The following is a 26,619-nucleotide window of genomic DNA, read 5'->3' on the forward strand; positions in this document are numbered from 1 at the left end:
CAAAACGTCCTCTCCAACTCTACTGATAGATCCTCGGACGCTAACATTATTAAATTAAATTAAATTAAATTAAATTAAATTAAATTCTATTTTTTTTTATATACCGTCTATTACAACAGAAGTTGTCTCTAGGATCTTTCCAGAGACCTAGAACATGCGGTTACATTTATTACATTTATAACATAAACACTGCCTCACTCTGCTGCACCTCTCACCTTTTGTATTTCTTTTGTATAATTTTTTGTATTTTTTGTATAATTTGTTTTGTAAAATTGTAAAATGGTAAAATTGTAAATAGGTTATTTTATTTTATTTTATTCAGAGCTGTCCTTTTTTTCTATTTCCCTACCTCAAACTGCTGCACCTTAGATGTCTATTCTGTACATATGTCAAAAATACCACATTTGTTTATTTGTTTATTTACTGCGAAAGAGCGAAATTACCGGAGTCAAATTCCTTGTTGGACAATGTTCGAACCTGGCCAATAAAGCTGATTCTGATTCTGATTCTGTAAAAACTCCCCTAGTGGGAGAAAAAGCCAAACAGTGGCAAGGAATTATTTTTCATTATTGTATTCCTTTACAATAAAAAGGTATGAACACGGTGTTTGTAATGTTTCATGGAAGGGTTTGATTCATTGGGGCATTTGTTGTTGCTCTGTTACTCGTATGTAAGCAGTGAGGAGGAGGTCAAGCCCTGCACACGCATGCACAAAAAACACCGGCGCTGAACCATTTGAAAGGCGACCACACATGAGCCATTTATTCAAACAAAACCTAACATTCATCACTTATTAGCACCCTGTTTGTGGAGTCAGATCCATTCATATCTCTGGAGGGATTCACCCGCCATGGATCAAATCTGAATGTTAAAACAGATCAAACGATGACGGAATTAAAATAAATGTCTGTGCTCTAAAATCAACGAGCAGCAAAACGCTGAAACAGTAAAGTTTGGTGATTCAAGTATATTCATTCAGATACTGCTGTTTCCCTGACTGTTGGACTGAGCGCTGTCCTCCAGTTAAATAAATCAAAGCCAAGGACAGCCGGTCCCTGACACGTCCAGCGTTAACCTATCTGTATGTCCCAGTCGGCGGCCACCCGGAGGTCCAGGCGGGTCACCGTCAGCAGAGAGCGGGCCGCTGCGTACTCAAACGAAGCCGACGTGTCGCCAGCGCCTGCGGGGAAAAGAAATGTGATGGACTTTTAAAGAGAAAAAGGAAATAAAGCAATTCATTTCTTTTTTCTATACATGTCAAGGCCTTTTCACGATTATTAATTAAACAATTGTAATTATTTGGGATGATCGTAGCGGCGTCTTCCTCACGTATGAACCAGCTGTTCTCATTTATTACATTATCATTACACATTTTCTTCTTTTTTTCCTTGTCTGCATATACAGTATATGTTAAGGGTTAATACCATGTTTGGTAAAAATTAAAGCATATATACGCATTTTAATCTTTATTTATTTTTTTAAATGTATTTTATGTATTTTTTTAAACATACAGGACTGTCTCAGAAAATTACAATATTGTGATAAAGTCCTTTATTTTCTGGATTCATTACAAATCAACTGAAATATTGCAAGCCTTTTATTATTTTAATATTGCTGATCATGGCTTACAGCTTAAGAAAACTCAAATATCCTATCTCAAAAAATTAGAATATTCTGGGAATCTTAATCTTAAACTGTAAGCCATAATATTTCATATATATATATTTCAGTTGATTTGTAATGAATCCAGAATGTATGACATTTTTTGACGTTTTTTTAATTGCATTACAGAAAATAAAGGACTTTATCACAATATTCTAATTTTCTGAGACAGTCCTGTATGTGTAAGGGGGATAGGAACATTATTACACATTTTTTACCATCTGTAGAAATAGAGACAAGAAGGCTGATTGGATGAAGACTTTACACCCTCCACTGACATCATCTCACGTTGCCCAGCAGTAAATATAAAATGCAGCTGATCTGGATGGTCCGTCTGCGGTTAGCAGTCCTGGGAAGAACCGTGCCGCTGCTGCAGATCTGTAGCACCCAGCGTACTTTCACCAGAGTTCTGCTGAAACGGTTCTTCCGTGGTTCAGTCACATGAACCGGGACAGAGATCTGACTTTTACAGCCGTGAACCGCCACATGTGTAGAACGGGTCGAGGGTTCTGTCTGCTGATTGTTTCCTCTTTAAAGTCAGTGCGGTGTAAAGAGGATAAAAATATGGAATTAAAAACTTGGAACCTTCCAGAAAATCTGGGGGCCCTTTATGGATATTCTGCCTTCTCTGGACTTAGTTGACGGTGGTGAGATGACTCTTCCTGGACCAAATCCATCCTAGACTCTGTACTACACGGATAATATTATTAGATCTTCAATGGTATTGCACTATGTAGATTAATAGGTACCTTTATGTGTATGGATGTGTAAGTGTTTATAGACTGTGTAGGTATGAATGGATGAATGAATGAAAGGTAATAGAGAGCCATACAAGGGAGGTGGGTGGGGGTGGGATGGGAAGTGTTGTTTTTGTGTGTGTGAATAATCCTTGCATCTGACGTGTTTGTGACCTGTTATTTTTAATAATTTTTAATGAGCATTCTACATTATTTGACTAAAGTCATTGTTATCCTGTCTACATGTATATTAGATGTGTTTCCTTATTGTGTTCAGAATTATTTTATTATTTGTCTTTTTCCTTCTTTCTTTTTTCTTGGAAGCATATGCTGGTATGTGTTCTCATATGTACATGCAATTTTTTATTTGTTTTTATTTCCTATTTTGTTGATTTTATTTATTTATTTTCTTTTGTTTTTCCTTTTTCTTAAATTATAGAACACGTATTTTTTGCACAAACTTGTATTACACTGCAAAAACTCAAAATCTTACCGGGAATATTTGTCTTATTTCTAGTTAAAATGTCTCATTTTTAGTCAAAAAATCTCATTACACTTAAAACAAGAGTCATTACAAGAAAAATAACTTGTTATTTGACAATTTTCACCTGTTTCAAGTAAATTTTCACTTGAAATAAGTAGAAAAAATCTGCCAGTAGGATAAGATTTATCTTCTCATTACGAGCAAAAAAATCTTGTTCCACTGGCAGATGTTTCTGCTTATTTTAAGTGAAAATCTACTTGAAACAGGTGAAAATTGTTGTTTTTTTCCAGTGAAGAGTCTTGTTTTAAATCTAATGAGATTTTTCTGACTAAAAATTAGAAATTTTAACTAGAAATAAGACAAATATTCTTGTTAGGATTTTGAGTTTTTGCAGTGTACTTGATGCACAAATATGCTGTAATGAGAAATAATGTTGATAAAAATATGGAATTAAAGTTTATTTTTTTTTTTTTTACATAAGACCTCAGACCAACAGAGTCAGCTGGACTCCACAAGTGTGCTGGGAGTGCCATCCACGTGAGCTCCTCACCTGACACATGCACGGTCACGGTGGACGGCTTGACCTTCACCCCGAGGACAGAAACGGAGCGTACGACGGTCTCACACTCGAAGCTTCCCTCTTCCCCGGCAGGACTGAAACGGTCGACACACATCACGTCTCTGTGAGTTCAGCTGCTTTTATCCGGCCTGAATCTGGAGCTTCCTTAAGCAGGTGGGGGGGGGACTCACCGGCAGAGCAGGCGGCCGGACACCACGCTGAGCTCGCGCAGGCGGAAGGCCTTCCTGTCCCGGTATCTGAAGGAGTGGCCGTCGTCCAGGTACAAGCGGCCGTCAGCGCGGCCCTGCGGGAGGAGCAGACCGCAGTCAGGGGACTGGTCCATGATGTCAGAAGTGAAGCAGTAAAGTGCTGCTAAACCTGCAATATTTGAAAAGAGCGAGCCCTTGCATCGTTATTGGTGGTTATATGTGGTTATTTGTCTATAAATAAGCCCGGTCTGGGGTGATGAGCTCAGGCGGACCGCTGTGACCCTGAACAGGACGAAGTGGGTATCAATCATGAGTGGATGCTCATGTATCATTAAAAAGAGGAACCCATCGGGTTACTGCTTGCTGACCTCTTGGTGACCAGTGTTGGGAATAACAGCGTTAAAAATAGCAGCATTACTAACGCCGTTATTTTTTCCCAGTAACAGGTAATCTAACTATATAAGCCCCATCCGCTCTATGTTTAAAAAAAAAATTTTAAAAAAGATATACAAGCCGCACCTGCATACAAGCCGCATCTGCCCTTTTTAAAAAAAAAAAAGATATTTATATTGTTAGATTAGATATTTACTACATGTACAGAACCATTTTGAACTGTAAATGATGTACATGTTTGTACCTAAATAGATCCTTTCCTAACAGTGTCTTTTAACACGGCAGCAACTTTGCTGATTAAAACAGGACAGAAACAAGAGAAAATAGCCAGTATTTATTTATCTGTTTGAAATCTGCTTCTACTTCTATCTGCTAAAGAAGAAGTAGCGTATTCTTCTTTGCATTTATTTTGTCTTAGTTTAGATTCTAATTCCGGTTAGAGCGTCCCGAGCGGTGGAAGAAAAATCCACAGAATAGCCGGAATAACCTTTGTATAAGCCGCACGGCTCAAAACCTATGAAAAAAGTAGCGGCTTATAGCTTATAGTCCAAAAAATACGGTAGTTAGATTACCCGTTACTGGGAAAAATAACAGCTTTAGTAACGCTGCTATTTTTAACGCCGTTATTCCCAACACTGTGAGTGAGTCAGGTCAGATAACAGCAATTAGATATCATGTCAGTGTATTGTAACGTGCTACATTTCACTGTCAGTAACTATAACGGCGTTGTAACGTTTGAAATTAGTTAGATTACCCGTTACTGGGAAAAAAATAACGGTGTTATTAACGCCGCAATTTTAATACCATTATTCCTAACACTGTTGGTGACTCAGTTGTGGTTACGGCAGTGTTGTTATACACCCCAGCTCTGCTAACGTAAAAAGCGAGGGTCCGCAAATATTATACACTGCAAAAACTCTAAATCTTAACAAGAATATGTGTCTTATTTCTAGTTAAAATGTCTCGTTTTTAGTCAAAAAATCTCATTACACTTAAAACAAGAGTCATTACCAGAAAAATAACTTAAAGGAGCATGAGGCTCCTTTTAAGAAATGACACTCTCTAGCGCCACCCTTCACCACGACGGCCGTTGGGGGTACTGCAGCCAACAGTGAAGCCGGCACGGGAGAACGGGGAGAACGCACATGCAGCGTCATGTGACGTCACATCCACAGGACAGCGCGGGAAACTCCGGCCCGGAATTGCAGCACATTTTGCAGCACACAGCCTGTTCAAGTCAAAGGAGAGATACACTAGAGCGCTCATTCTTTTTGGTTTGGAACGCTTCATCTGACATTATTACTAGAAAACTTGAAACGTATACGAATTTTTTTCATAAATCCTGCTTCCATCCTGCCTTAAGCTCCTTTAAAATCTTTAAAAAGATTTATCTTCTCATTACAAGCAAAAAAAATCTTGTTCCACTGGCAGATTTTTCTACTTATTTTAAATGAAGATTTACTTGAAACAGGTGAAAATTGTCAAATAACAAGTTATTTTTCTGGTAATGACTCTTGTTTTAAGTGTAATGAGATTTTTTGACTAAAAATGAGACATTTTAACTATAAATAAGACAAATATTCTTGTTAAGATTTTGAGTTTTTGCAGTGTATGGTTGTACACATCTGGAGAGTTGTGGGGGATAGAGCAGAGGGGGAGTCACTTCACCTCCTGAAACCAGCTGTTTTTAACAGAACTGTATCGATACGGTTGAAAAAGGAGCTGTTGTACTGTCTCTACGTGGTATTTTCACCAAACATGTCCCAGGTGTTTTATGTAGACCGAAGGAAACTATAAAGAAAAGAGGATGATATGTTTCCTTTGAAACTAAAACATGGTCCCAACAAGAGCCAGGTTCCCAGCATCCTCCAGCTGGTACCTGAGCGTCCAGCGCCACGGTGACGGAGAGGGGCAGCTGCTGGTACTCAGCGGCACAGCTGCCCCGTCCTGCTGACCGACACACCACCGAGCCGCCGCGCTGGAACACCGGAACCTGCCAACACCAGACACAAGAGCGTCACAGGGAAGCTCTGGCGGGGTTTCACCGTGCTGTCACTGCTGTGGAAACTACTGACCGTGTCCAGGGTGACGGGAAGGCTCAGGGTCCGGCCTCCTTTGTACGCCTTTGCAGAATTAATGTCATACCAGACCTAAAGGAAGAGGAGACTTAGGAATGACATTGATATGTTATAACATGTAAAAGTGTTCCCTGGTACTTCATCCACCTCACTGGATCCAGGAAGTAGGACCTGGACTTCTTGGACACCTGCTTCTGTTACAGGACGGGCCAGCAGTGCTCCGCCTGAATCACATGAAACAGAGTTCAGAACAGAAAAACAAAGAAGCAACAATTTCAAATAATCCTGCGCCTCAGAGCGAAAAGGAAAAGTGTTTTTTTACCAATCATGTACTGGTTGTCCACAGAGAAGGTGCTCTCCTCTCTCGGGAACTCCATCCACAGAGGTCTGCAGGAGGAAACAAGTTTGTCTTTCTTTCTTGTTATTTCAACCATCTGTGGTTTCTGAGGCTAAAACATGAGGTGCACACTGACCTCTAGTGCTGCAACAGAGTTAAACCTCCACAGAGGTGTCTGACCTAAACCTAAACCTTTGTAGCAACACCAACCTGAGAGGCGGCGGGCCGCAGGTGTGGGCCTGGTGGAACAGCGTGTACCAGTACGGCAGCAGGCAGTACCTGCGGGGCAGAGAGGCAGCATGTTCACGCCGTCACTCGTTCACGTTCTCCGACACGCTCTCACATCCGTCAGATACTCAACTCAGCTCAAAGTAAAGCACAAGGTTTTACCAAATGTAGGAGAAAATCAGAGGTGGGTAGTAACGGGTTACATTTACTCCGTTACTTGAGTAGATTTGTGAAGAAGAAACTGTTCCTCTTACTCCGCTACATTAGGCTACGTTGAGCTCTTACTTTTCTTTTATCCCTTTTATCCGCGTACGCGTCAATCTCATGACATCACTGGGTGATTCTTTGGGAAAAATGTTTGTTTTTGCATGTTTTGTCACATATACACAGACTCAAACACACACAGAGTTTCTATGAGTTCATGGGCTTGTTCTAGTTCTGCCTGGTTAAAAAAGAAAAGTACAAAGGCTTGACATTTTGTGCTACTTGTGCTTAATTTATTTTTTTATTCTGTTATTTTATTCATTGTATTATTTATTAAAGTAATTAGTTTAAGCTTATTTTTTTAAGCAATTTTTTATTAATTTTAATCTATTTTATTATTTTATTGATTTAATTTGCCTGAAGATGATTATTTTGTACTTTTGTCTGTTAGAATGGTTGTGTTAAAAAAATAAATCAGACGTTACTCAACAGTTACTCAGTACTTGAGTAGTTTTTTCACCAAGTACTTTTTTACTTTTACTCAAGTAATTATTTGGATGACTACTTTTTACTTCTACTTGAGTCATATTATTCTGAAGTAACAGTAATTTTACTTGAGCACAATTTTTGGCTCCTCTACCCACCTCTATAGAAAATAATACATGGACCACTAAGTCACTGGGCATCCCGGAGAAAATAAATGAAAAATAATGACTAAAAAGGTGTTTAAATGATGCGCTATATGTAAAACATGATATTAAAAGTTTTTTTTTTTTTTTTTTTTTTCTCTATTATTTTTTTTTTTCTTTTATTGAAAGTTGTGTTGTAAATCTAACTCAATTACAGTATTTACTTTTAGGTGTTAACCAAATCTTGATTCTGTTATCTGCGGTACCTCTGGGGTGCAAAATGCAATATCATGGGAAAAAAATATATACAGGACTGACTCAGAAAATGAGAATAGTGATAAAGTTCTTTTTTTTCTGTAATGCAATTAAAAAAACAAAAATTTCATACATTCTGGATTCATTACAAATCAACTGAAATATTGCAAGCCTTTTATTATTTTAATATTGCTGATCATGGCTTACAGTTTAAGATTAAGATTCCCAGAAAATAACAATATTCTAATTTTCTGAAACAGTCCTGTATATTAAAAGGGTTTAAATGACTCTGTTGTGACATATTAGGGATCTTATCTTAATTTGAGGACTATCATTTGAAGATTATTTTGTGGCTTAGAAGGAAAATAAGTTCAGTCTGCATTGAACGGGCCAAAGCGCCCTCAGATGTCGGATCACCTCTGATGAACGACAGCGCGGATCGCTGCGGTGACGTCCTCCCCGAACAGCCAGGGCTCCCGGCGCTTGGTCTCCTTGGCAGAGTGGCCTCGGAAAAACGGCTGCAGAGCCGCTGCCTGGTACCAGCGCACCAGCAGCTCCGGCTCCGGGTCCTGCACAAACCCGCCAACGTCAGCTGAAACACAGGGTAACATCAGGGTCATAAGTGCTGTGTTCAGCTGCAGGAAGGACGAGAAAAATGGTGTCTACAGTAACACGCTCACCTCCACAAAACGCCACACCCGCCAAGCTGAGAGACAAAACCATGGGAACTGAGATCTTCAGGTAATCCCAGCTGGCGACGTTGTCCCCTGTCCACACCGCTCCTGCAGACGGAGGACAGTACAAAGAGTATGATAAAGGAGGCACACAGGAAACTCTGAAATGGTTTTCAACTCCATCTGAAAATCTCACCAAATCTCTGCGAGCCGGCGAAGAATGATCGAGAAAGGACGAAGGGCCTTTCTGAGCCGCCTGAGCGGGTTATCAGACCCTCCGCTGTGGCCATGTGCTGAGAGGAAACAAGCATTAGCTGTTAAGAGTTTCTAAAGGTAACCTGGGTTGAAATACACTCCAAATATAAAGAGAGTCCTACAAATATCTTATTAGAGTTTAAAATCTTACTGCTGGTCTACAAAGACCTGAATGGTCTTGGACCAAAATACATGCTGGATCTGTTAGTTCCTATGAAGCTCCCAGACCCCTGAGGTTCATCTGGATCTGGGGCCGGATTCACAAAACATTCTTAAGAAAAAAAACTTCTTAAGTGTCATTTTTTTCTTAAGTTCAGTCTTAAGAAAAAAAAGAGAATAAGTCATATTCTCCAAAAAAGTTCTAAGTATTTTCTCAACTATCTTCTTAAGTTTCTTCTTAAGAAAAAACTTTAAAAAAAATGGTATTTTTGAAATAAAAGTTCTCAAATTTGTTCTTGACTTTTTTCTTAACTTTAAGACAACCTTGACCTGTCTTAAAATTTCTTCTGTGAAAAGGTAAGACTCTAAAATCACCTTTTTCAACACATTTTAGACAAGTTTAGACTAGTAGGTCATAGTTTGAGGATATACTTTGTAATTAATTACACTAAGAGCCTGTTAACTGTTTGTTAGCATGTTAGTTAGCGTGGTAGTTAATTATTACCAATTTTCCCCAATAGTATTTTTTTTCGGACATTAATCTCATCCACCATAACCTTGAAAAGTTCCTGCATCTCTTTTTCTCCTTCTCCATGTTTAGTGAGTGACTGACGGTTTAGACCAAACTACCTGTATGTGTGTTGTTTGTTGGCGCGTGCAATGCAATGATATATTTTAAGAAGTTCTTAAGTAGGAAAAATAAGAAATCCGTAAGAAATGACAGTTCTTAAGACGATTTTTAAGAAAATATTGAGGAATTTCAATTAAGAACTTTCTTATGAACTTCTTAATTTTAGATCTGAAGACATTTCTTAAGATCGTTCTTAAGAACATATTGGTGAATCCGGCCCCTGGTTTGTTGTGGTTCCCAGAACCAGAACGAAGCAAGGTGAGGCAGCGTTCAGTTATTCTGCTCCTCACCGGTGGAACAAACTTCCTGTAGACCTGAGGTCTGCTCCAACTGTAGATCCTTTAAATCAGGACTAAAAACATTACTGTTTACAGAAGCTAATCTTAAATGAAATACTTACCTGCTGTACTCTACTGCCCTTAATTTTCAACAACTTGTGCTTTTTATTATTTGACCTCTTTACTTATCATTTTATTTGTTATTTACTGTTTAATCGTGTCTTGCCGCTTTTAATGTTGATGTAAAGCACTTTGAATGACCTTGTGTTGAATGGTGCTATATAAATAAACTTGCCTTGCCTTATTCAGCAGTATCATAACTAAAGTATATTATATTTGCTGGCGGGTCCACTCACCTGGTAAAAGCCGTACAGGTTGTGTAAGTCCCGGTGCTCCCAGCCTCCATGATGCACCACGGCCTTCGGCATCGTCTGCTCCGGTCCATCGAAAACGGACGGCTCGTTCATGTCGTTCCACACAAACAACGCCGGTGTCGATCCCTGGACCGGCGGAAGCATTTCAACGACAAGCAACAAGTACATGTTGATATGAGCACACAAACCTGCTGTGCTTAGAAAACAATGCCTGGTTAAATATCTGTGAAAGAGTACATTTTCCATTTACAAGTAATACAATTAAGGAAGCTAATTTTAAATTAATCCACAAATTCTACTTAACTCCAATAAAAATGCATAAAATATCAAAGGATATTTTGTCAAAGTGTCCTATATGTAAAAAGATGGAGGGGACATGCATGCATATGTTCTCGGAATGCGACCGTTTACAAAGTTATTGGAATTCAATTCATTCCCTTACACAATTAGTCCTGGACAAAAAATTTGATTTAAGCAGTAGTTTATATTTATTAAATGACACATATAATTTACAACTAAATAACAAAAAAGGCAGAATATTAATTTTGATCACTTACTTTGCAAAGAAATGTATACTTTTATTTTGGAAGAACGATTCCCCTCCATCTTATAAGACTTTTGTAGATCAACTCACAGAATTTCTACCCTTAGAAAAACTAACCTTGGAAAAATATCATCGTGGCCATCTTTTTCAAGAATTTTGGTTCCCATTATTCTCTGGTTTAGAGAACATCATTGTCGGCTGAATGCTGTTTTATTGCTGTCATTTACTTTATGTATTTTATGTATCTGTAGGTATTTGAGTTTTGATGCCCCTATTGTTATTTACTGATGTTATTTTCCATATTTTTATTCATTCACTCTTTTTTTCCCCCAGTTTATCTATTTTATTTATTTATTTTTTGTGTTGCGGGAGTAGGCATCCGTGCACAAAATAAAATTGTAAGACCTACCGTCATTAAGGATGTATCTGATTTTAAAGAAAGATATTAAAAAAAACAAAAAAAACCTGCTGTGCTGAAGGAAAAAAAAAACATCGACAACAAAAACTAATGATTCATGATTCCTTCAAATGGCTTTATAAAACATCATAAAGCTGGAATTTATAATACAGACCTTCAGCACACTTTTATTAGCTATTCATGCCTGTCTGTTTTGAGTGTGACTGCACATTATTGATCTCACCTTGTATTTATCCAAGCGGAAGCATCTGGAGTACCACGACCGAGTAGCTGGACTACTGAAGTCGAGGTATGAGGACTCTCCTGGGAGAAGCATGAACATGTTTGTTTAACACATTTGTTGCGATGAAACAGTTAAACTTTGAAATAAGAGTCAAACCTTACCAGGCCAGCACTGGCCTCGGTAGACCTGTCCATCTCTGTCTTTCACAAAGTGTCCTTCCTCTAGAGCCTGGCGGTAGAAAGGCCACTCGGGGTCCACCTTGATGTGGGGATCACTTATCACCACCAGCTGGAATTTAAAAAAATGGATAATAGGAGGTAGAAATGGGCGATATTTTACCGTTCACCATATACCGTCAAAAAAATTCCCCAAGGTAAGAATTTGTCATCTCGCGGTAAAAAGGATAAATTCCCGTTGATGATGTTTTTGTGTAACAAACATGGCGGAAGGCGGATCTGAGAGCGAGGAGCTCGTTGTTAAACGAGGCTCCAGCTCTGGAACTGGTTTGGATTTAAAAAGAATGACGAGGAGCAAACATCATCTATTATGTGCAGAGTCTGCAAAAACAGAAGGAGATGGTTTTTACATTTTGATATAACGTTTGACTATTAGGAAAAAAAATTGCAATAGTATCTAATTTGTGGCATGTTCCAACCACAGGTTAATTTGCACATTTTATTTATATTAGAAGAGGTCATCACTGATAGGGTTTTATTTTCAGTGAACTTTTATTTATTTGTCCTGTTTCTTTATTTATCAAGTTGTATTTTTTTCTACTTTGTGATTTTATAAGCTAAGAAAACTTGTTTTGGGGGCTCCAAAGACTGAATGTGGTGATATATTTATAGTCAAAAAGGTGGAGTTGAATTGGTATTTTTTTTAATCGTCATTTTTATCGTTATCGGGATAAATGCCAGAAATTATCGTGATACATTTTTTAGTCCATACCGCCCATCCCTAATAGGAGGAGAAAATTCTGAAAAAGCTGCATGTTTGGCGCCCTGACACCGACCTTCCTCTTCTTGTCCTCTAGATGGCGCTGCAGGCCGGCCGGGTCAGGGAAGAGAGCCGGGTCCCAGGTGAAGTAGCGCTTCCCCTCCGTGTGCTCAATGTCCAGCCAGATGACATCATAGGGGATGTTGTGTCGATCAAATCCAGCATCCACGGCCTTCACGTCCGCTTCATCGTCGTAGTTCCAGCGGCACTGGTGGTACCCGAGGGAGAACAGGGGGGGCAGCGCCTGATACCCTGAAGCAGACAGAACACACACAAGTCTGCTGTCAGGCTTTAATCATAGGTGTTTCTCATCTTAGTTTCTTGATACATCCAGCTCCATTCAATCACAGCTCATTAATCCTTGCGAGTGAACTATACAGGACTGTGTCAGAAAATTAGAATATTGTGATTTTCTGTAATGCAATTACAAAAACAAAAATGTCATACATTCTGGATTCATTACAAATCAACTGAAATATTGCAAGCCTTTTATTATTTTAGTATTGCTGATCATGGCTTACAGCTTAAGAAAACTCAAATATCCTATCTCAAAAAATTAGAATATTCTGGGAATCTTAATCTTAAACTGCTCAATGAACTTTGAACTATGACGTATTTTATTGATGAAGCTTTTGGAAAAAAATTACTACTTTTTACTCAGCTGTGTTCACATGGTTGGCACGGTTGCCACGGTTGCGCTGGAAAAAAGTATATAAGCCACTATATTGTACATTCTTATAGCCTCTATACGCTTCAACAGAGTAGTGAAATAAAACGGCCCAAGTGCTCTGTTCTGAGAGTTAACTAAAGATACATTCAGTGAGTCCTGCGAGGTGCTTGTTTGCTTATTTAGGATGGAGCGTAGCAGTCTCTGCAAGATCTCTATGATGTGTGATGTTGGGGCAACTGCTGGACCGGTTCTGAGGACAAGGTGGATGAGAACGAGTGAAAGTTCCTTCCCTTTCTCCTGGCTCGGGCTCACATAACCCACAAAAACCTTCAGGACTCCGGGCCTGACGCTATCCCAACATGCAGGCTTGTTCTGGTTCCCTCCAGCTGCCTCTTTATCTGGCTGCTGGAGAGGGACAGGCAGGCGGGAAAACGGGTCCAAAGCACTGGAAAAGCTCCTCACACGTACCTGTCAGCTGAGCGTACTGCCTGCAGAGCTCATGTGGACTGGGCCCGAGCAGAACCATGCAGTCGATCACGCCGCTCTCTGACAGCCAGTGGACGTCAGTCTGAGGCTGCACGCGCCTCCTCTTCACCGGGGGGGTTTGGTCATCCTGTAGGATTGGGGGGTTAGAAAGGGTTTGTCAGCTATGTAGATGTATTTTGATTAGGGATGGGAATTGATAAGATTTTTCCAATTCCGATTCCATTTTCGATTCTGTTTAACGATTCGATTCTTTATCGATTCTCTTATTGATTCTCATTTGGAGTTACCTGCAGTATTAACAGCAGAGCTGCTGCTAGGTTGAGAAGATTCACTCCAGACTCGGAACAGATCAAACATGTGAGATTCATTCAAAGTTATTGCCTGCTGTGTACGCAAATGCTTTTGCATGTTGCTAGTGTTTCCTCCCTTTGTTGAAATGTCTACATTGCAAGTTGCCCTGTTGTCGTCCTTTTTGGTAAAATGTAACCAAACTTTCGAGCGTTTATGCCGCTTTGTCGCCACGTTTTCATGGGCGCGAATGCGCATGCGTGACGTCATTCGCACCCACTGGAATTGATAAGGGAATCGTTTGCAAAAAAAGCAAACGATTCCAAGGAATTGAAACACTGGGAACCGCTTCTCAACAAGAAACGGTTTTCGATTCCCATCCCTAATTTTGATTGATTGATTGATTGATTGATTGATTGATTGATTGATTGATTGATTGATTGATTGATTGATTGATTGATTGATTGATTGATTGATTGATTGATTAAAACACAATAAAGCCAACAGTCTTATTTCCATTGCGGTCCTCGATGTTTATAAAAGCTGACGAAAAATGCAGGTGTCGACAAGTATGATGTTTGTTTCCTATTGGCTCCTCATAAGAAAACAAGACAAAACACAACTAAAAACACAGAAACATTCAACACAGAGCAAACCACAGAAAGATAAAACACAAATGTCAAGTGGACAGGTGTAATATCAGGTGAAATTTAAAGCTACTCTCATTTGAGATCAGTTTGAGGGAGGTGGGCAGCTCATTCCAGAGACATGTTGCCGTATATGAAAAAGTGTTTTTACCGAAATTATTTTTAAAGCTCAAAGGAACGAAATGTAACAGGCTGCCTCTAGTGTTGTGTGTGTGCACGGCTCTCACGGGGTTAAAAAGGTCAGCAAGATAGGGAGGCGCAGTCCTTTTCAATATTTTATGTGCAATGACCATTTTGGTCTGCACCACCCTCTGTTTAACATTTAAGAAATTTACTAATTTCAAATGAGTGTTTTCCAAATGAGTATGAGGAGAAGCATCAGGCTTTAACAAGTTAATTTACTCTTAGCTACTAAAACAGTAGTTACGATCCTGCATCCGGGAATGAACACACTCTGGCAAGAGTAGGCTGGCATGAGAGCAGCAGCCAATCAAAGCTTACCTGATGGTCGGTAGGGGAGTACTTTATGTTTACAAAAGTCTCTGAAGCATTCAACCAAAACACGCCGAGAGTCCTGTCTGGTTTATGCGCCACCATCAGCGGGACGGATCCGTACAGGCCCAGGCGACTGTACAGGTCGTACGCAAACACGTCCAGGTTGTACAGCCGGTAAGGTTCTCCATCTCTGCGGAACGATGAAAGAACAGTTGACGTGTAGTTTGTCTGTCGATCTGTCTGGGATGCTACTGCTGCTCCCTTAATTAAAAATCTCCAGATTCTTACTATTTATGACATCAACAGTTACAAAATATGCATTTTTCTTTACAAAATATTTTCCTCAGAAGGAAATGTTCCTGAGCACTTTCGGACATACTTTGCTACAAACTCTCAATTTCATTCTTACTCAGCTCGGCAGGCCCTAGCCCTACATCCGCCTAAATGTCTGGAATCTAGAAGCCAATTTTTGTTTAGGTATAGAGGTGTCAAAGTCTGGAATAGTTGGTACCATATTGCAAACAATTGTAGGTCCCTATCCATCTTCAAAAGTCGCTCAAGAGAACATTTAATTCAACAGTGTAGCCAAGAAAGCTCCTGCTTTTCCCACTGTTAATGTTCTTTTGTACTTCATATTCTGTGTTGCCACTTGTTCAGCATAATATTCATATTTTCATGATCATTTCTTTATAGGTCAACAGTAATTTTTTATTTTCATTCATGTTCTGCATGCAATTTTTATGATGTATTATTTTTTTTTATTTTATAATTTTGTATCCTCATAACTATATTGTTAAATGTTATTAGATGGGGGCTCCTCATAAGCCTACTTGCTTGCTCGCTCCTCCCTGCACAGTTTCTTTTAACTGCACTTATTTGTGTGATGTTATTTTTATTGTATGTGCTAAATAAAACTAAACTAAACTAAACTTATCGGACGCCCGGACAAACTGCTTGATTGTGAGAACATGTGGGAAGGTGGAGCGTGTACCTGGTGTCTCTGAGCTGCAGGTTGTCTGCGTGTTCTGGTAGACCGAAGACATGCCTGAACCCATGAAGACAGAGGTCTGCCCCGACGCTGCTGGGACCTGAAGACGCACACCAGGAAATCAGTACACGAGGCAAGTCCTGCTAGTTTGTACACAAGTACATTCAGTACTGGAACTCACACAAGTAAGTAACTGCAATGATGTTTGTTAATAATTATTAATGTACTGTGACACGATTACACATCAGTCTCTTTTTGGATATTTAAAGGAAACTTTGGATATATAAGATGTCATATAAGGCTTTCTTGTGTCATATGTTTGCTTCATATCATTATAAGCTTTGCTATGTTTTTCACAAAATAAAATGATTCTTTAGACCAGATAAGAAATGTGAACATTTCTGGCTTATTTGAGCCAAATGCACGTCCCAGCTTAATAAATGTGGCACTTTTACCTCAGTCGTAGAAGTAATGAGGTATCAAAAATTAGAATAGATAACAAATAATTATTAAAAGCCTGTGTATAAAAAGCTCCCTGAAAAACGTCCTCCGGCTGCATAAACTTGGCAGTTTACTTGGCCGCCTCGCTTAAAGCCATGCCTGTAAAAGCTAATTTTGGAAAGCTGGAGAGAGCTTGCACAGTGTGGGGTGGAAAAAAAAAGTTTATGTGCCTGAACAATCCCTGCATGTTATGTGACCAAAATTACCCCAAACATAAAACTGTATTGTGAGGAAATAACTGACACAAACCATTAGCCTTGATATCCACAAAGTTCCTGAAAGTCTCCTCCCATAACGGACTTTTCTGGCCACCCTGAAGCTGAGACACAAGCCACAACCAACAAGTGAATGTGAACACCGGATTAATCTCACAGCTGTAACAATTTTACACGGCAGCTTGAAACACTGTTGTTTTCTTACCTCACTACCATCAGATTGTTCCCCAGAGAGGAAATGCAAAAAAAAGAGAGCACATTTTATGTAATTAATTGATGTAAAGGCTGGTGTGCCTCCCACACCTCTTCCCTGGAAAACTCACCATGGTGGATCCTGCAATCTGTCAAACCACAACTTGCCGGCAGAGTTGAAGGTGGCCACGGCCTCCTGTTCACACAGGATCTCCAGTCGGAAAGGGAAACACCATATTTGGATCTGGTAACGTCCTGAAGACCAAGAAAGGGTGATGGAGTCCTTAGTCTGGGTCTCCACTCTCAGCCTGTCAGATGATAGAGCAAATAATCAACCATGGTGCAACTGCTGCAGCTGTTCCACAAATTTAGATGCTATTCCACCATAACAGAGGATGTGGGTTGAGAAGACTCCACCTTCAACCTGGATATGTACTTAAAATTAATGCATTGAACAGATTACAGGACTGTCTCAGAAAATTAGAATATTGTGATTTTCTGTAATGCAATTACAAAAACAAAAAATGTCATACATTCTGGATTCATTACAAATCAACTGAAATATTGCAAGCCTTTTATTATTTTAATATTGCTGATCATGGTTTACAGTTTAAGAAAACCCCAAATATCCTATCTCAAAAAATTAGAATATTCTGGGAATCTTAATCTTAAACTGTAAGCCATAATCAGCAATATTAAAATAATAAAAGGCTAGCAATATTTCAGTTGATTTGTAATGAATCCAGAATGTATGACATTTTTGTTTTTTTAATTGCATTACAGAAAATAAATAACTTTATCACAATATTCTAATTTTCTGAGATAGGCCTGTAAGCCTAGAAAGACTGGTGGTTCCTGAATCTTCACTGCAAATCACATAATGAGTATTTCTACTACACACTCACACATTAAATGTATTTCTTGGACTAAAACCAATATAGTTCTGACAGAATGTATCACAAATGGGAAAGATTTACTTGTTTTTGGCCTAAAAAGATGAAGCTAATACAGCTCTTACTGTTCACACTCCGGTTCTCCAGTCATCACATCTGGAACTCGGTATCGCGCTTTTATAGGCTGGACTTCGTCTATTAAAATCCTCACAGTGTCAAATTTGCAAGGTGACAGAGACAGAAGCAGTCTGGCCTGTGAAAACAGGTTCAGACATATTCTCTGACCACAAAGGGAACTGATGTGTTCATCACTGCTAATCAAGCTCAGTGAGGCAGAGAAAAAGTGTCCTTTATGAAAATTATCTGGAGAAACTGCTTGTAGAGTTAATTATTGGAAGTTTCAGATTAGTTACAGTAATTTAACACTTCATTAAAGCCTTTTAAGTAATTCAAATATCTTTTATTGATTTGTTTGCGTTACAAAGAGTCCAACAAAGGTGCAGCAGTCAGTCATACTGACCTGTGTGTCAGGTTCCAACAGTTCACAATGCGCCCCCTTCTCAGTGAACACCATGGTGTCCAGAAGAGCCCGGTGCCTCAGGTCAGACCCTTGAATCTGTCGTCTCAAGAATGACAATAATCATCAGTTTTGTGGTTCAATAAACGCCGCCTGGCCAACTGGCCAATATATAAATTAAAAAAAAAGTGTGTAACAACTTATTTAATTCTAACTGATCCAGCGACACTGAAACACATGCTTTTGTCATGGAAAGAGATGCTATACTGCTTCAGAAAGGTCAACATTATTAGTCTGTGGCAATCAAATGAAAAAAAGATTGGTAAAAACTATGAAAAGCGGGTTAAAAAAAGGCTGAAAAAGAAAGATAATTGCATGTATCAGTCATAAATGGATAAACTATCTAATAAAATTATCATTTAGTTATAAAAGGTATTTTATTCCATATATATATATATATATATATATATATATATATACTAGGGGTGGGACGATACGGGTATCTCACGATTCAATACTAAGGCGATATGTGGTCCACGATAACGATAATATCCCGATACACGATATCTACAATATTCAATATATTGTAAGAAATTTCATCAACGATATATCACGATATATGTGACTGAAAAAGAAAAAATACCCATAAAAAGGAAAACGTCAGTAGTTATGCATTTATTCAAAACTTCATACAATGTACAAAGAAAGTCTATTTGTATATTAGCCTCACTGCATCCTAGTCTTGTAAATGTAAACACTGTATAGTTGGATAAATTAAAGTGCATGAACATTAATAACATGTTTTATATAAACCAGGACAGTGCACTGCTTTGTTTCTAATACTGAAAAGTCAGTAAGCAACTTTTGTATAGTACCTCACTGCTTCTTAGTCTTGAAAATGTAAACACTGAACAGCTGGACAAATTAAAGTGCATGAACAATAGTGCGCTGACAGCCGCGTAAATCCATTATGTGTGTTGTAATAAAATATCGATATTTGTCGTCAGTTTATCGATTATTTATTGCGACAGAGAGCGCAACAATATATTGCAATATCAATTTCCCCCACCACTAATATATATATATATATATATATACATATACACATATATATATATATATATATATATATATACATATATTTACGAACACCGGTTGATTTAGTGAACTGGGTTAAATTACATATTGAACTTACCTGTAAAATTCAACATTTTCACTTTTCTTGAACTTTTCTTTCCCCTCATCATCAGGGATAACACTGAAAACAGAGTGAGAGGAGTCAGATCATGAGGGGAGGGTAAAACCAAACAACCAGACAACCAGTCTCCCCCCAAACTGCTCTGCTTTAGCAGACAGGTATCAGCCCCTCAGCTTCACTTTATCATGGACAACAGGTGACTTAACCTTTACAAATAGAAACAAGCTCAGACACACTGAGCACACTTCCCTACATCATCAGATATTGGTCCACAGGACAAAATGTCAAAACAAGGTTATTCAAATAAAGGGGGGGACTTGTATCTAAGCTGTTTATTATCGTGTCTGATCTTATATGTCAGAGGTCGCAGCAGCAATAACTCCATAAACATGCCATTTGTACCTAACAACGGGCTGACTTTGTCCCGCCATTTCCAGCAGACATTGACCCAAACAACTGCCTGCCACGGCCGGTAAATCTCCCTCGGTTGACAACGACTTTAGTCACAAACTTTAGTTTTATTTTAGAGTCTTCTTGACAGATGGAAACATTATTGTCTTCTTCTTCGGTTTTCTCTGGAGCCCGTTCCTTCGTCTTCTTCTTCGCCTCCTTCTGTGGTTTGTATCCAGCCTGGCAGGTGAACCAGCGCCCCCTGCTGCTTTTGGGGGGTAGCACGGCGTTTACCGCTTGGGTTTTACTCACGTCCTTAATAAACTAGAAATCTTGGCAAATCGGTCTGACAGCAAAGTTTCAATACAGCACAACTAATGTTCAAAGCAAAGAATAATTAATGTATACAGGGGATATTTTTTGAAAGAGAGGGAGGCTACAACCAGTACTCGAGTTGTAAAAAAAAAAAATCAAGGGGGATGGTGGATTTTATCATATGGGGACAGATAATTTGTGCTGATTACAAATAATATAATATATTACAAATAATAGCACTGACCAAAGCACCTGCAGAAATACTGCAGGAATGACATAGCAGCAGTTAAATGCAGCATTCTGTAAGCTTTAAATATCCACTGGGCTTACATCAAATACATCAAAACACTACAATGAAAAACAGTTTTCTGAACTTATCAATATGCCTCTGTCCTTCACAGGATAAGTAAAATGGATCACTGCAAAAACTCAAAATCTTATCAAGAATATTTGTCTTATTTCTAGTTAAAATGTCTCATTTTAGTAAAAAAAATCTCATTACACTTAAAACAAGACTCATCACTGGAAAAAACAACAATTTCCCCCTGTTTCAAGTAGATTTTCACTTAAAATAAGTAGAAAAATCTGCCAGTGGAACAAGATTTTTTTGCTTGTAATGAGAAGATAAATCTTGTCCCAATGGCAGATTTTCCTACTTATTTCAAGTGAAAATGTACTTGGAACAGGTGAAAATTGTCAAATAAATTATTTTTCTGGTGTTATTTTTCTGGTGATGACTCTAAATGTTGAAATAGCAGTAAAACCACATTCATTGATGAAATGACATAAGGGATGGAAAGGAGGGATGGCAGTTTTACAGGGGGGATGATTTTGACCGTTTTTATTTCAGGGGGGATGCCATCCCCCCTCATCCCCCTCAACTCCAGTACTGAGTATAGGCGATGCAAAGTTTGCAACCTGGAAAAGATGCAAACGTAGGACCTCTGGATGACGCCTTTATCCAATAAACACGCAAAAAATAAAAAATATTTAATTCCTTTCAAATATTTGTTATGTATTCTTCATTTCAATAATGATAATTCAGTAATGTTGAAGATGGTTTCTCCATGTACATGACCAGTTTTTAGAAAAATAATTAAAAAAAAAAAGCCACAATAGGGCAGATAATTTGTACATATCACTTTCCCACCAATCGAGAATCACAGTATGATGAAAAGATTGATGTAAAAAAAACTCTCGATTTTAACTCCTTTTATTTATTCTTTACTAGGAATGGACTGATTTCTTGAAGTAAAAGTTAATAATGGGAGGAAACCCAAAACTTTTACTGAAAGTGAACATAAACCTCTGCGATGCTCTTCATCTATAATAATAATACATTGTAATATACGTGTATATTTGTAAAGCACTTTTCATAAAATAATCTCAAAGTGCTACAGATACCAGCAAACAAAATAAACAAAAAGGAATAAAATCAAGACACAAAAAACCAAAAGTAAAAGCATAAAAGCACGGAGACATCTATAAAAGACCAGGGAAAGATTTAAATTCAATTGAATTCAATTTTATTTATATAAATCATATTAATTATATATATCTAATACAACAAAAGTTGTCTCTAGGATCTTTCCAGAGACCCAGAACATGAACATAAACCCCCGAGCAATTATTACATTAAAAATGGCAGGTAAAAACTCCCCTAGTGGGAGAAAAACCTTAAGCCAAACAGTGGCAAGGAAAAACTCCCCTTTACCCTGCATTCACACTGAGGGCGTCAAAAATCTCCTGACACCAGCATCGCGCTGCTTGGTGGATTCACACTGAAAGCTGCATGTACTGTCGACACCTGCAGTGAGCGGGACTAAAGCTCCACCGCAGAACTGGAGGGAACAAAGTGTATAGTCTACACATATTAATATATAGCTGCACATCTTTAGTTTCCTATTTCAACATAGATCACACTTTGGGAAGCCTTCTTTATATTTTGTCGTTATTTCCGCATAAATAAGAGTGAGTTTGATGCTCCTTAACAAGGTTGGTCCTGGATCAACAGCAACCATCGTTGGTCCCGGTGAAGCTGCAGTCTGTCTGCGGTGAACACTGACACACCGGGTCGGAGCGGATTTGGTCATGATGTTTAAACTGTGTTTTGTGATTAATAAGCACGGTTTTTAATTATTCTGCGTTGGATGGATGTAGCAAATAAAATCGTTCCGACCATACAGCTCCTCAACCATTAGTTACGTGTTTCACATGAGCAGTTCAGGTAAAAGCGTCGAGAGACAACATCTGTTGTATTAGACGCTATACAAATAAAATTGAATTGAGGGGGCCCGCGGAAAGTGGCCCTCCAAGACCAGAGGGGCGCCCCGCCGCGGAGGCAGCGGGGGGGACTGGAGACGGGCCCGGAGAGAGGGAACCCCCCAACAGGGCGATACCCGCGCGGGCCCGACAAACGGAGGGCCCCAGACCCAGGCATCCCATTCATTCATCCATTCACCTATCCGATACCTATACTAATAATAAGATATACTATACATAATAATAATAATAATAATAATAATAATAATAATAATAATAATAATAATAATAATAATAATAATAATAATAACCATCTTTGTATAATATAACATTGATAAATTATTAAGTTTTGTTGTCCTGCCAATGGAGGCTCAAATCCTCCATGGCAGGACCCTTCCATACCGCATTCTCACCGACACAGACACACAGTCACGCACCGTTTCCCCCTCCCCGGGGGGGTCCAGCACCGCCAGAAGGCACCCCAGGCTGCACGGCGAGCCCCGCCAGGCCCGGGTATCACGACCCACCTATCCCAGGCCGGTGAGGGAACGCGGGTGATGTGGGCCCCCCTCCCGCCCCTGGTGTTGAGTGCATGTGATTAATGCCATAAAAACAGGGAGGGGGAGGGCCAAGTATCGATTTGACACCGACCCCCCCCTCCCGAACTACGTGTCCTTGTCAAATGTATTTATTAAGTGTTGAATGTGCAGTGTCTACATTGCTGTTAAAACCGTGAGGCGGGAAAGTGCCGGGCCACGCGGGACAATGCCCCCCACGACCCGGACCCCCCGTCCCTTCGCCTATGTGCGTATGAATCGTGTAGGGGGGGGAAGGAGGGGGAGAAGAGGCCGAAGCCAGGAAGCAGGACCAGCAGAGCCGGCCCCGGTAAGACACCCACGTTCCCCCACCGGCCAACCAGTAGACGGGGGCTGGCCCTCCAAGCCGGGCCAGGGCCCCACCGTACCTCCACGGGCGCCCCCGGCGCCGCCGGAGCCCCCAGACGGAGGGGGAAACGGTCCAACATCCCCCCATTCATACTGACAACATAAGACATAGACACCTGGGAATGGTGCCACCCCGCTGCCTCTCGACGCGTGTTTTCATAGAAAATGAATGGCAGCCGGCTGCTTATGACGCCCGTGACGCTTTCAGTGTGAATGCAGGGTTATGAGGGAAGAAACCTTGAGCAGGACGAGGCTCATAAGGGGGGGCCCTCCTGCCGAAGGCCAGACTGGGGTGGTCAGGGACGTCAGCAACACACAGCAGACATCCACACAGGCAGGTGGAAGCAGCAGCAGGATGACCAGAGGGGGGACTGCAGGCAGGTGGAAGCAGCAGCGGGATGACCAGAGGGGGGACCGCAGGCCAGCACGCAGCTCCTGAAGCTCCTGCCTGCAAATATGCACAAAAGAGAAAAAAGGGGGCCAGCACAAGAAACTACAGGAACGATGGACAAAAAATGATGGCTGTGAGATACTTATAATAAATAAAAATGAAAATGGAGAAGAGAGGAAGGGAAGAGGAGAAGAGAGGGGAAAAGAAGAAGGGTGAGAGGCACCGCCCAGTGGATCACTTCCTGAACAGAAAAGTCTTTTTAAAAGTGTCCACAGACTGGGGTGGACGTAGGTGTTCAGGGAGGGAGTTCCAGATGTGGGTGTTCAGGGAGGGAGTTCCAGATGTGGGGGCAGCGGAGCAGAAGGCTCGGCCTCCCATGGAGCGGAGTCGTGGGGGAGGTGGTTGGTGTTTTGTGAGCAGAGGTTACGGGTGGATGAGTGAGGGGCAGTGTTGTGCTAGTTACTGAAAAATAGTAACTAGTTACTGTTACCAGTTACTTCATTAAAAAGTAACTCAGTTAGTAACTCTGTTACTTAGACCAACAAAAACAACAAACAAGCTGAGAATGGCCAATGAGCTTCAGCGAGCAGCTCAAGAACGGGACCCTTTGATGAATCGTTCATTACAGTCTCAGATATAATCCATGGTGGCATGTCGGTTTATCAGAATCTTTTTGCCCAGAAGAAAAAAGAACGACAACAACGACCCATAACTATTTTCTTCTCTCGAAAAAACACACCTGCACCGCGGGCTTTAGGAGAAAAAGACGCTACAGAGTCAGGATGCAGCGGCTCAGAAGAGCAGTGAAATACGTGCGAGGCGGTGCTGATCTCCGCAAATTGAAGCCTTTTATAATAATTGTAAATAAAAAATCACTTATCACGGATTCTTTTTGGAACGTAACCCTCACGAAAAACGAGGGATTACTGTAATGACAATATATCCACGTTACAAAACTGTCCTTGCTCTCTTGGCTCGCCATGACCGCTCATGTTTTTGAATGCACACACACTACGTTTCCTCCGGTCTCCGCGTGCGGGGAAAAAAAGCTTCACTGTAGCCAGAAATAAGGGAGTAACGCACCGTTTGGTAACGGTAATTGCGTTACTGAATTAAAAAAGTAATGTGTTAGAGTATTAGTTACCGCCAAAACTAACAGCATTACTGTAATGCGTTACTAAATAACGCGTAGGTCCCGACACTGGTGAGCGGTAAGGAGGTCTTTGAGGTATTGAGGGACATTGCTGTAGATGCAGAGGCGGGTGATGAGGGAAATCTTGTATTGGATTCTTGAGGTTATGAGAAGCCAGTGTAGGTTCTGAAGAATAGGGGTGATATGGTCGTATATACGAGTTTTCATCAGAGTTCGGGCAGCACAGTTCTGAATGAATTGAAGTTTCCAGAGGTGTTTGTTGGGGATACCGATGAGCAGGCTGTTACAGTATTCGAGCCTGGAGGAGATTAGAGCGTGGACGAGTGTTTCTGCATCGGAGAAAGTGAGGAAGGGGTTTAGATATGCTCCTTATGTGGAAAAAGCAAGTTTTGTACGGATGTTTGATGTGGTTTACAAAGGTGAGTTGTGGGTCCAGCTTCACACCGAGGTTGGTAACAGAGGTAGAGAGGGGGATGTCTTGACCGGAGAAGGAGATGGTGGTTATTGGTGATGACTGGACCTGATGAGGGGTGCCAGTTTGTATGGCTTCGGTTTTGGAACTGTTCAATTTTGTTTTGTCAATCTTGTTTTTGCTGTTTACTTGGTGACAACCCGGTTGCTTTTTCCACTCAATCTTGGACTGTGTTCTTGTGCTTGTACTGACGCAGACATGCCGGGGTGAGGAACTTCTTAAATTGTCTCCACAGTGAAGGATTATATACCATTTTGGTGTGCTCTTTTATAACAGCATCCTTCGGTTCAGGGAGTCCTTCAATTACTTCAAATTGTTTCAAATTCTCAGTAATTACTGACCCGTTATTCCTTCTTGGTCTCTGCTTCTTTGCTTCTTGCTCAGAAACCCCATCGTGTTCGGAGACCAATGCTGTTTCAGTGACCTTTTCATTGGCCCCCACCAGCTCAGAGACGCCCTCTGGTTCTGCAACTCCTACTTTTATTGCCAACTCTTGCAAAATCATCAAGTCTGGTGTTGGTATACCATCTTCTGATTGAGGTAGGTATTCAATGACCTGATTAACGTCCTCAGATTTTTCTGACTTCTTCTTTCTGCGCTTACGCTTCTTTGCTTTTTGTCCACCAACCCCATCCTGTTCTGAGACCGATGTTGTTTCAGGGGTTGGTACCGGTTTGGACAACTCTTCTGGTTCAGGGTCTCCCACTTTTGCAGCCAAGTTATCACTGACCTCAGGCTGGTTACTTTCTTCGGTGAGTTCTACATCAATCATCAAGTCTGCTGTCGGTACACCATCTTCTGATTGAGGTAGGTATTCAATGACCTGATTAACGTCCTCAGATTTTTCTGACTTCTTCTTTCTGCGCTTACGCTTCTTTGCTTTTTGTCCACCAACCCCATCCTGTTCTGAGACCGATGTTGTTTCAGGGGTTGGTACCGGTTTGGACAACTCTTCTGGTTCAGGGTCTCCCACTTTTGCAGCCAAGTTATCACTGACCTCAGGCTGGTTACTTTCTTCGGTGAGTTCTACATCAATCATCAAGTCTGCTGTCGGTACACCATCTTCTGATTGAGGTAGGTAATCAATGACCTGATTAACGTCCTCAGATTTTTCTGACTTCTTCTTTCTGCGCTTACGCTTCTTTGCTTTTTGTCCACCAACCCCATCCTGTTCTGAGACCGATGTTGTTTCAGGGGTTGGTACCGGTTTGGACAACTCTTCTGGTTCAGGGTCTCCCACTTTTGCAGCCAAGTTATCACCGACCTCAGGCTGGT

General features: G+C 40.3%; 1 protein-coding gene across 1 annotated transcript; it reads right to left on the bottom strand.

The window, feature by feature from the left end:
- Nucleotides 1–610: 610 nt before the first annotated feature.
- Nucleotides 611–20,006, bottom strand: ganc (glucosidase, alpha; neutral C). The gene is given in 24 exon segments (XM_061743793.1): nucleotides 611–1,180; nucleotides 3,434–3,537; nucleotides 3,634–3,746; nucleotides 5,924–6,037; nucleotides 6,120–6,194; nucleotides 6,270–6,346; nucleotides 6,445–6,509; nucleotides 6,670–6,738; nucleotides 8,193–8,367; nucleotides 8,456–8,557; nucleotides 8,646–8,742; nucleotides 10,129–10,272; nucleotides 11,332–11,411; nucleotides 11,493–11,619; nucleotides 12,344–12,579; nucleotides 13,466–13,610; nucleotides 14,920–15,103; nucleotides 15,905–16,001; nucleotides 16,652–16,721; nucleotides 16,937–17,117; nucleotides 17,828–17,955; nucleotides 18,223–18,325; nucleotides 19,415–19,477; nucleotides 19,820–20,006. Coding segments are annotated over 24 exon segments (2,688 nt in total). The 5' UTR covers nucleotides 19,849–20,006; the 3' UTR covers nucleotides 611–1,070.
- Nucleotides 20,007–26,619: the final 6,613 nt, after the last annotated feature.

Source organism: Cololabis saira, chromosome 16, assembly GCF_033807715.1.
Source record: "Cololabis saira isolate AMF1-May2022 chromosome 16, fColSai1.1, whole genome shotgun sequence".
Lineage (NCBI taxonomy): Eukaryota > Metazoa > Chordata > Actinopteri > Beloniformes > Belonidae > Cololabis > Cololabis saira.